A 12,300-nucleotide genomic window follows, 5' to 3' on the forward strand; every position below is an offset into this window, starting at 1 on the left:
ACCCATTGGTGACTGTTTGCTTTCGATTTTCATGCCTGGAGAGGTTAAAACCACTGTACAGTTTCTTACACTTAAAGCTTTACTGTTCATGGCATGATGAGTTAGTTGGCTGTTCTTTTTCCTATGTTGCTTCTAAAATTAGAAATGGGCCTGGATTCAGTCTTTGACCTTGTCCACCCTGTACTTACAGACATGAGCTCCCCAGTACCCGCCTGTGGTGCCCAGACACTGTACATCCTATTAAAACTTTGTTTGAAGAGACTTCTTCTCTGTAGGTAGTTTAGAACAACCTGCTTCCTTTCATCAGAAATATTTCACAGAACTGACACTTAGCAGCATCCAGAAGTAGATGGGCAACATCAAATGTGAGCCTAATTCTACCAGTTAGTTTTATGTCAACCTGATACAAACTAGGGTAATTGGAGATAAAAGAGATCCTCAATTGAGAAAATGTCTTTAAACAATGGACTGTAGGCAAGCACTTAAGGCATTTTCTTAATTAGTGATTGATGTGGTGGGTGGGGCTATCCCTGGGTTGGTGGTCCTGGGGTCTCTGTAATACAGGCTGAATAAGCCACAAGGAGCAAACTGCTAAGCAGCATTCTTCCATGGCCTCCATGTCAGCTCTTGCTTCCAGGTTCCTGTTCTGTTTGAGTTCCTGCCCTGACTTACTTTAATAATGATGAGCAAGGATAGGGAAGTATAAGCAAAATAAGCCCTTTCCTCCCCAAGTTGCCTTGGTCATGATGTTTTATCACAGCAATAAAAACCCTAAGACAACTGTGAACTCTACAGTGTGCCTTCAATGTATCTGCTTCCTTAGTAATGCGATTCTCTTAATGGCATGTTCAGAAGATTGACTTCTGCTAACAAAAGCAGAGTAGCCACAACTATCTCCAAATACTTGGGTATGTGTGAAACACAAAGGCAGCTAGGAAGCTGGGAAGAATGAATAACGTCATCTCATAATTCACAACTACTGCTCTCTCCACCTGTTCCTTGCTTTTTTGTGATTGACTTCACTTGATCCTGCTGTGAGCAGGCTTCCTCCAGTGGGAGAGAATGGAGAATGGGTGGTAAAGGGAAGTCTACTTGCCCTTTACAGTTTGGGTCATTCAGGAAAGGTAACATTTCTTAATCCTGTAACATTTCAAGTGCCTTCCTGGATTTACATAAACACCAGTCTTAAAGCCTCTGATGAAAAGAAAATTAATTTTCTTGCTCCAGATTTGCTCTGAGTCTCTTCCCAGTGAATGGAAATAAGCATATGGAAAGGGGAGGTTGGAGTTTGAGTCACCAATTTGATTGATAGGTTCAATTAAGATGATATCTACTATGAAATCAGAGTGGATATATGGGCAGTGTGGAGAAGAAACTTAGAGAGAGCCACCAAAGCAGCCAGAAAACATCTTCTAAACCTCAGAAACCCAACCAGATCGATCTAGGCTTGACTTCTGACCCTTGCAAAAAAGTCAAAGGGAAACAGAAACCAGAATGAACAAATTATACATGAGTAACTCACACATATGCATGGGGATATGTAAGTACTTTGGAAATGTTCGATCAAGTTTATAATGATATGTAATGCTTTCGTTGAGTCCTCAATGTACTTGATAGTTACGTTTAGTCAGTAATTTATAAGAAGGCCTGAGAATATAGCCTCAAGATAGAAAGCATATTTATGGGCAAAGCCATGGTTTTGATACTCAGCACTACACAATTAATAACAATCATAATAAAATTCTTCTTTTCTTCTCTATATACAATTCATATGGAGAATTCTAGAGAAGCATATAATCTCTGCTAATTTTAAAATATAGAGTCTTGTTGCAAAGACAAAATTTACATATGGAAAAGGAAAATACCACAAACAGAAAGTTATAGATAGTACTGCATAGGAAATGGGCTCTTAAATTTATTCATGTAACAAAATATAACCTATAAGGAAGAATAAAGATTAAGTAAAAGCACCAGACCAATTCGGTTTAAATTTAGTGATCGATGCTATGCTTGATAATGAAGACCAACTGTAATAAAAAGGCAATTTTTAAATTTATTTAAAGATAGAATACATAGTCCCTTTTGTGACTCTCAGGGACAAAAATCAAAAGGACAGAGTCATCAAATGAGACATACAATATAATATAGAAAAATGGATAGAGAGGCAAACAGACCATGAAAGCTAAATAGAGAGTAAATAATAGATAATATAGAAATATAAATAAGATAGATGATAGACATGATAGATAGATAGATAGATAGATAGATAGATAGATAGATAGATAGATAGATAGATAGATAGATAGATCTAAGAATCAGGAATTATATAGCTGCTGAGTAGGGGAATAGTGAATTTTGTTACCCTTTAAACCCAGTATTTACATTCCAGTTTTCATCATTTTTCCTAAACTTCAAGTTTTTCATCCTTATAAGGCTATAGTGATAATAATGTCTTAATGTAGTTTTCTGGTGATTAAATGAGAATATGTTGTCTGTATCATATACTCAACATATATATATATATATGTGTGTGTGTGTGTGTGTGTGTGTGTGTGTGTGTGTGTGTGTGCATCTGTGTCTGTGTGTATGTGTAATAGACAGTGACATTTTTATTATTACAAACTAGCATAGCACTGAGATCTCTGAAAGTCTAAATAGATCACCAACCATCATATATGTGTGAATGTTTATATTGTTATATTTAGCATTAATCCTGAAAAGTATTTTCTAAATTGCATTCAAGTTCATACTCCCCTTTGATGTTTAGCATTTTTTAACATGACCACTGTTATTTTCACTCTGTGGAAATAACCTCCGTGGAGGTAAATCAGTCAGAGGGTCTTATTTTACAGGGTTTTAACACCAAGAAGTTGCTGCACCAATTTTGAGCCCATGTCTTCTGACTCAAAAGCTGTTCCGCATACCAAAATTCTGTTTATAGACACTATTTTGAGGTTTGGGTATATGTGATCTAACTTTCTCCAAGGTCTCTGTCACCCACGAGGTACTTATGGTAATTAATAACATACTATGAATATCAGGTTGACCTGCTGCGTAAATACGTACATTAAGTTTATGTTCATTATTCCTGGTCTTTTGAGTTAAGAAACAGAAGTTTTGCCCCATAAAACCTACTGGAATGCTGTGAGTCTTTTGATTAGGATTCCACTCACACAAACTGACATTACAGAGCTGTTAACTCTGTTAACTCCAGAGGGCACAGATAACGAAATGTCCCAAATATTGAGCCCTTGCCAAGACACTGCACCGCATAAGACAGCTCTCAATTAATCATGATGAGAGTCTTTCCCCCATATCTAAATGAAATCTCTAATTTGGGATAGAGATTAAAGATTCTTTGGGGAATGCAGGAAAGGTTGATGTGAAAGTTCTAGAAACTTGAAAATAAAATTAGATCTACTCAATATTCGTGAAGTCATGTCAGTGACGACGCAAATAGATTGTCATCTTGTATTTTCCAATGCCCATGCTTCAGTACACCTGTATCAACCGTCCACTGGTTCCCACTCAACTTTGAAGAAATTACTGGAAACTGTACAAATTGTTTTAAAAATGGAAGCTTACCATATCAAATATGATCTTCTGTCATCTCTGATTTTTAAATTTTGTCTAATATTCATGATCATAAATACATAAATGTAAAAGGACGATGTAGCATATGTACTAGATAAATATTTGTAGGTGAACCTTTGTTTCATCAGTTAAGTATACTGATGTACACTGGCGTAAATATCAGCCAAGATTTGCTTGTGCTTACTTAAGAGAAAAATCAAATTTCTTCAGCAAACTCATTTTATAAAGAAATGGCACACATTTAACTCCTATCCAATTTAACAGAAATCCCCCACCTCTTAGGTAGCACAAACCCTAGGTTGTTGTTTAAAATTTAAGAGCAAATTGATGTGATTTTCTATGAATGTTTAATTTAATTTACTTTATTAAGCATTGGGGAAAGGTACTTGAAGAGAGGGGAGGTGTGAAAACTCAACCTTCTTATTACAGCATCCAACACCCACTCGGGGCAGGTACCAGACCTCAGGAAAAGCCTGTGGTGATCTTTGTTAAATAAAATAACAGAATTGGTCTCTGAAGAGATTGTTGGTAACTTAATTTTTTTTCTGTTTTTTTCTTTAGGCTAGCCCTGCTCCTATAATTGTCAACACAGACACTTTGGACACTATTCCTTATGTAAGTAACAATTTTATTAAGATTTTATTGTAAAAGTCTGGTGGTACACGATTAGCTGAATTTAATAGTTACTGCATAATTAGTTCTATCCAATTGGGATAATCTGATAAAATGATATGCATAATTGGTTTCGTGAATTTTCTTTTGTTGTTTCCTGAACCTTGGCTTAGTCATGCAAGCATGTCTCTTTTGTCTGTATTTTTAGAGTGGCCAGTCATGAGAGGGGAAAGTATAGGCAAATGTGTTTAAAAGACAGTTTGCGTGCTAAGTGATTCCCTGAAAAGAGGCTAGTAGCCCACATGGCAAACATTGTGTTTCTGGCTAAACAAACATTTGGAGAAATTCCTATTGCATAGCCTGGAACCTGGTTGATAAATAAATAGACTCTTTGGGGCTCCTAATAGAAATGGAAGGAAATTTTTACAGAAAAAAATTTCACATAATAAAATATACAAATTTGTGAATATGTGGACTATGGAATACCAAGGGCACCACTGAGCATGAAATAAGAGGATGGATAGACTACCAGCCTATCACTGAACAGAATCATTATGGTGGCCCAAAATGTGAGGATAGACTCTACCTCTAGAGACTGGCAATATGTTAAGCTGTGGGAGAATGGCTGCTATTGTGGATTTCTGTGAGTGTTTTGCGATGGTTGATAGTGACCAGAGACCACAAGATAATCACACATCCCTGCAGATAGATGGTGTGGAGCAGATAGAAGGGTCAGTGGGATACATGGCAACAGATTCCTGGCTTTTAAGTGAGGAAAGCATATGAAGTTCTTATAATTGGCACAGAGCAGGTACGTGCTACTCACCAGATGTTCTCAGAGGCACTAAGCATATCCTGGACACAGACGAAGCAGAGAACTGTGAAACATACAGAGCACATAGCTCTTTAAATGGGGCAGCAATGACTTGAGGCCATTTTGACAAATCATGTAATGTTTCAAGAGAGATTGAAACTGTACATCTTTATGTAAGCATTTATAATTCCTAAAGATAACAAATAATATGTCCCAAAGTTCAAACAACAAATTCCAAACAAAGGATGTCTCACCCATGGGCCACGCTTTGAGAAATACAGATCTCACAGAACTGGAAGTACCATGCAGGCTCTGCGAGCCAGTACTCAGACACAAGGAGCAGCATTCAGAGCTAGAATACAGTGCTGGGAATTGACTAAACTGGGACACAGGGTCAGGACAGAAATAAAAACAGACTTAGCATCAACAGATGCTGAATCAGTGGAAGGTTTGAACTAGCGTCTCTTAAGTCTTCTTGAATAAGAATAGTTAAGGACTAGAAGGTGAATATGTTAAACTCCCTAACATGAATTTAGTAGGCTATGCAATGTTAAGGGCTCCATAGAATTCAAGAAAGTAATATATTAAAGTCCTTTGGTGTCTGCTACATTTTTAAATCATTCATCCTACCTTCTTTTCCAAATAACTAACATTGTTATAAGTATTTAACAAATGTGTCTAATTTAGTAATCCTAACAATTTTGTTAGGATTCTATTAATTTTATATTTTAAAAATTGAAAAAAAAATTGTGTGAGGTTCAATGTGTGTTTTGAGCTTTAGTAAAGTTTCTTTTACAGGAGGCCCAGAGGGCCAGGAGAATGATTCTAAATATAGAGCAGTATTGGGTGGGGACAGGGGCAACCTCTAGAAAATCTCAGAGACCTGGGCTGCAAGAGGCTAAACTGGATGCCCCAGGGAAGAGGGATGCTTGTGAAAGTGAGATGTGATGGGTGAGTGGGTTGGGAAGCACCCTTTCAGAGGCATGGGGAGGAGAGCAAGGGGATGGGATGATGAACGCCCAGGGTGACCAGGAAGGAGGGCAACTAACAGAATGTGGCTGGCTTATGGGAGGGCCAGGAAGGGAGACAATATTTAAAATGTAAATAAATAAAATAATTAAAAACAAAACAAAACAACAACAACAAAAACAAATAAACTATAGGTCCTTCTCCTGGTGGGGGTGATTGAAAATCGAGTCCTAAGGAGGTCAGGAACTCCTAAGTATTGTGTGCTGTAGGTAGAGTAAGAAGTAAGCCTAAGTATCCTGACTATTGCCTAAAGGCTTTTCAGCCTCTATCTTGATGCCCTTTGTGTTTCTCTCCTACCTCCCTACATACTCAACCTCTCAACTTCAGAACAAAGCTTGCCTATATACCCTGTCAATGCATGGAATTTTGCTAGAGAGAGCTTGCTACAGAAGCCCTGCTTCAGCATAGGGCCCCGTTTATTAAGGAATTCTTTATTCTTAACAAATCTGTTCGGCATAAGACTGTTGACAAAGCAGAAGAGTAATATGTTCTAGTCACCTTTCAGTTCCTGGGATAAGACAATTACCAAAGGCAAGATGGGGAAGAGAGAGTTTACTTGACTTATCAGGTCACAATCCATCATTGAAAGAATTCAGGGAAGGAATCAAGTCAAGTCAGGAGCTTGAATTAGAAAACATAAAGGAATGCTGTTGGCTGGTTGCCGCTTTGATTGACTCCCCGGTTCATGCTAAGTTAGTATTCTTATACAGTTCAGGTCTACCTGCCTAGGGATGTCACTGCCTACGGTGGGCTTGAACCTTCCATATGAGTCAGGACCATCCCCCACACACTTGGCTACAAGACACTCTGATCTGAGCATTCCTTCAAGTGAGACTTCCTCATTTAACTTAAGCTGTTTCAAGTTGACAGTTGACAGTAACACAGACACTCTGCTTTGTAGAGGCAATCATGGATCACAGAGGGTTGGTTTGACAAATCGAACTACGTCTTGTAGTGAATGGATAGTATTTCCAAGATTTCTATTGGAGTTCTCGTGGTTTCACTGTGACATACAGGCATGTAAAAAGGGATTATCAATAGGCTCTAAACACAGAGTTTATACAGACCTGCTCAACTGATGTCCCAATTGATTAGCTAGTAAAAGCAGCCACATATAGCCAATTAACCAAGTTGCTCTTATTCTCTTAAATGTCAACTCGATAATCTATCTTTAATTATACTCCAAGCTTTCTTTTTCTGATTAATCATATATTTTCACTAAGTAAAAACCTTTTTTTGATTCTTTTAAGTGTAAGGTCTATGGAGAGGGATGCTGAACAGCTCAGAATGATGAAAACATAGGCAATTCCATTGTGGTATGTTCCTAAGCAACCCACTTAATCTTTCTGGCGCTATAAGAATCGATAAGACATAAATTATAATACCGACCTCAGAGAATGAATGTTAAGGAAATTAAATTGGGTTTTATATATGAAAATGAAATCATGGTTGTTTGGCTTCTAATTAGTAAAAATGTGTGTGATTTTTTAAAAAAAATACTGATTTATACAGCAACACTTGGCTAAACTCTGAGAGAATCTGATAAATATGGATATCTTCTTCCAGATAGAGTAGCTGTGAATGAGATGTTTATTGAAAATTGCAGGTTTAGTGTACAGCCATTACAGTGGATATCTTTGGCTCTTGATATAGGCTCAGTGTCCCCCCATTTCCCTAATGCACTTGGTAGGTAACCTTGAAGAATTCACTGTTCCTTTCAGAGTCTATTTTCTATTTTCTCATTCCCCAGTGCTCTCTACTTTGTTTGCCTCTTTCTTTCCCATGTTCTACTTGTTCACATAATTTCAGCTCTATTTAATGAAAAAATGACTTCAGAGTTCCCCGAGGTATTTTAGTCATGTTGCATAAGAACATTTCCTTCTTTAAAAATATTACCTGAATGACAAGTTTCAGCTTGTATTTTGAAGTTCCCCTCAAAAATAATTTTCTTATATATAAGTGTACTAATTTTGCTGATGAGTAAATTAGATTTTGAGATGTAAATGGTTCTAATGAAAATGGTTTCTTGGCATATATTCAAAGGCTAGTCAGACTGAAAGAAGTGTCCAGATTCAAAGGAAAATTTTGTGTCTAATGAAGGTACAAGAGATATTTAGAAACATTCTGATTTTTCAAGAAGGTATGGAACATTAGAGTCCTGCTATCAATAAGGTTTTCATGTTTGTTTTCCCTAGAAGCCTAATTACACATATTGTCATTTATTTCAAGGTCAGGTATGACTCTGCATGTGGCACAGCTCAGCCTTGCATGAAATGTATGAGTCTATAAAATTTAAAATCTCTCAAAGAGACTCAATTGGACAGAGTGGGGTTGGGGTGGGGGGAGAAATCTTATTTCAAAACTTTATTTGCTACATTTTACTCATTTTTCTCATGCCCTTTTTAGACATATTTTTATGCTAAAACCCCAAAATATTCTGTTCAGAATATTTTGTATATACAAGTGTATGGACGAGCTGAGCTCTCTGTGGCTTTCATGCCTGGATCCTTCTCTGATGACATACTTTATCCTTCCAGCAGGCATGTCAGAGTCAATAATGAGTCCCTTCTGCTTTCTGAAAAATAAGATTAATTGAAGAAATTCTAGAATGTCTTGTGTTCCTCCAAACCTCTCTAGTGTTCAACTGATAGGTTGGTAGTTCTTTAGAAATGAGTCCTGGGAAGCAGAAGCCTTGAGAATCACGAGTCTTCAATCTCTGCCAGTAACTTGGAAATCAATTACTGCAAATGTGCCATATTTCAGGCAAATTTAGCATAGCCATTGAATACCAACGCTTCACTTAATGCTTACTGCAATCCCATATAACAATAGTTCTTGGTTCAAAGCAGCCATGAGATCAGTGGCATAAAGCAGTGATAATCTATTTCGCATATAATCTGGTCCTTATTTCATCTGTGAAGCATGAGGTGAGCTGGATCAGAAGATAGAATCATGGTGAGTACACAACAGTACAGGACCACAAGTCAAATCTTGTAGGGCCTCTGTCTGTGTTGAGCTCACTTATAACCTATGGTCCAGAACAAATCATCTTGCTGCACTCAAGAAAGGAATGAGTAAATGTATGATAAGCCATAAACCGTAACACATCATGGCTTTAGAGAACTATCACATGATACAGGAGTAGAAACTTAGCTTGCATAAATAGAAGTGGTGGGAGAGAAAAGGCCATCAGTGTTAAGTTCGTTCTTTGGGAAAGACTTCCAAGAATGTAGAAGAGGTAGGAAGTAGAAGAGAACAGAAAGGACAAAAGAAGAATTAGATTACAAAGAGTATGAGAAGGCCCATAGTAGTCATCACTTCCTGAACTTGGCTCAAGAAGATCACTTATGTGAAACGCATTGGGAAACAATCGTGACAATATAAACTTGCCAGACAAGTCATTGCCTTGCAAACATCGTCACAGTTTTGGATCAGAGGCCAAGATGGTGATGGAAAAAGTAAAAAAGGGTACACCATATGAGTGAAGGAAGAAAAGTGGATGAGAGAAAAATACATATACTTTGGATTCTGGAGCAAATGAACATTAGTATTGGTTGGCAGTAAAGGTTCACTTGGGGAGCTGGGGAATAGGTTTGAGACTGAGAGGTGTCTGATAGCAAGATATAAACTACGCAAGTGCCTGGTAAGAGGAGCAGAAAGGTGATGGGAAAGGTCTCTTAGGAACACGAGGTATTATAGAAGTGAGGGATAACAACACCCTTAATTGTGAAGATAGACACTCACAAAATGATTTCTTTAGATCACTGTGTACAATAGCAGAGCCTTGTGATACAGGCTTGTGTTCACATGGAAACAGACAGCTTTATAGAAGACGTTTACTATTTTGAACCATCTTAGGAATGATTACTCCTGGTAAAATATCTTTAGAAGGGTTTTATGAGGTTAGTGCACTTATCCTTCAGCTAAACAGGTTTTCTTATTTCTTACTGCCTTATGAGCACTACTAAAACTTATATTGTTTATGATGGCTTTATCTAAAATATTGCTCAGAGATGAAAAATTCTTACCTGTCAGAAAGCAGTTTAATTTTGGCTAAACTGTGCTCATGAGGCAAGAAAAATTCATCCATAGAGGCAAGGCCATCAATACTTATTCCACTATTGAACCTAGCCAATTTAAGTGCATTTCTCAAATGTCAAAATCAGTAGATTCTCTTACTCTTTAACTTGTCATCACACTCTAGAGGCAAGATGTGGAGCAGAACTATACTGTTCATATGGTAATATGCATATGAAGTCCCTGGAGACTGGAAGATGTACAGGAGCCTTAGGGCACAGCTTGGAAGTTTGCATTGCTGACAAACTCTCATATAACGCTGATGTTGTTAAACTTTCTTTCTTTTAGCACTGAATATAATGACACAGACTAGTTTTCTTTTCATGCATACCTGGGTTCTGAGCCACCAGTTAGTATGTGTCATTGGCTTAAGTCATATTGTATGTCTAAGCCTTGATTTCAATTTGTGTAAAGTTAGTTTAACATTGACCTTGTAGAGGGTTTCATGAGTAGTCTGCTAGCGTGTAGGTGTTTAATTAACATTGATCACAGTCAGAAAGTAGGGTGAGGCCATGCCTTTGATTAAGTAAAATATTCCTACAACTTAACCTTGAGTTGCTACAAGAATACAGAAGGCATAGCTACTTCACATAAGACTAATAGTTATGCTGGCCGGCTACACACCCACATCGAGAGCTGTGCACGCAGGATATGTGTGGCCTATGAACGAGCAACAGCAGCAACATTGCCGGGGAGCTTATAATGAAAGGACTCGAAGGTCTCAGACAAGACTACCTATATTGAAAACTATTTAACAAAAGCATAGAACGCTTGTATATTAAATCTTAATAAGTGCTACTAGGAAGACAGAAATCCCTTTCTTGGTTTGGGCTCCTTATCTTTTTCCTTTCAACACACGCTTTTCCCCGACCTTGTACAATCTTCCCATTTTTTCACACTTTTTAACCCTACATTCTTGTGCATTTTTTTGTTTCTTCTTTTCATTAATTTATTTGTTCTCTTTACATCCTGATCGCATCCCTCTCCTCCCAGTCTTCCCCTCAAACAGTCACTACACCACACCCCTCACACTTTTCTTTGAGAGGATGGAGACCACCCCTCCAGGTATCACCCCACCCTGGCACATCTTGTCACCTCAGTACTAGGCACATCCTCTTCCACTTGCTCATAGGATCTAGTCAGTTCAGTTCATTGGATATACTTAATGAGCATCTGCTATGGGCTACTAGTTTCTAGGTTCAAGTTTCTTAAAGAAGCTAACAAGTCTGTTAGTTATTAAGATAATATACTATTATAAATTTATCTCTTCAATTACATGAGCCACATTATCAGTGCTAAAGAACCAGTATGGGTAATGGACACCATATTAAATAATGATGTTTAAAGAGGATGTCCTGGAACAGGGGGATGGATAGGAGGTGTACTACTTAGCTTTTTGTCAACTTGACACACACTGGTATCATTATAGAAGAAGAAACTTCAATTGAGGGAGTTTCACCGCTAGATAAGTCTGTGAGCAATGGTATAGTGCATTTTCTTGACTTTTGATTAATTTGGCTGGGCCCAGCTCAATGTGAACAGTGCTCCCCCCAGGGTGCTATAAAAAGGCAGACCGAGCAAAGTCATCAATAGCAAACAAACAGGCATCACTTCTCCTTGGCCTCTGCATCAGCAGCTGCTTCCAGGTTTTGGCCCTCTATGAGACCCTGCCTTGACTTCCCCCACTGTGAGACTTTCATATGGAACTGAAATGAATGTAAGCTGAAATAAATCCTTTCCTCCCCAAGTTACGTTTGGTCATGGTGCTTAATCACAGTAATTGAAACCTTACCTAAGACATGAGGGGAGGTAGAATGGGGAAAGAAGGGTGGACATAATGATATTTTAATCTATACATTTATGACATTCTCAGGAATAAAGAAACATAAAATAAAGAAATGCAAATGATAAAATAATGAAACTATTACATGTCTATTATTCCAGAAATTTCTGCAAACAGAACTGCCAGATAATGAGTTAATAGTAAGTCAATTAGATAACAGATGTACTTTTCAAAAGTTAAGAGACCAGGGCTAGAAAAATGGCCCAGTGTGCAAGATCATTTATTGCTCTTCCAAAAGGGCTGAGTTTTAGTTCACAGATTCTATGCTTTTTGAGCTGCTCACAGTCTCATATAATTCCAGGTTCTTGTCCTCGTACACACACATGCACAT

The 12,300-nt window shown here is 37.7% G+C and overlaps 1 protein-coding gene across 23 annotated transcripts in view; it reads left to right on the top strand.

The window, feature by feature from the left end:
* The window catches only part of Dlg2 (discs large MAGUK scaffold protein 2), a 2,073,609-nt gene that overhangs the window by 1,335,205 nt on the left and 726,104 nt on the right, over positions 1-12,300 (top strand). For all 23 annotated transcript variants that reach the window (XM_087586773.1, XM_087586779.1, XM_087586780.1 and 20 more), the window contains 1 exon segment: positions 4,156-4,209. In XM_087586773.1, coding sequence (XP_087442899.1) covers positions 4,156-4,209 — 54 coding nt within the window.

The sequence above is a fragment of the Rattus norvegicus genome, chromosome 1, assembly GCF_021556685.1.
Source record: "Rattus norvegicus strain SHRSP/BbbUtx chromosome 1, alternate assembly SHRSP_T2T, whole genome shotgun sequence".
Taxonomy (NCBI): Eukaryota; Metazoa; Chordata; class Mammalia; order Rodentia; family Muridae; genus Rattus; species Rattus norvegicus.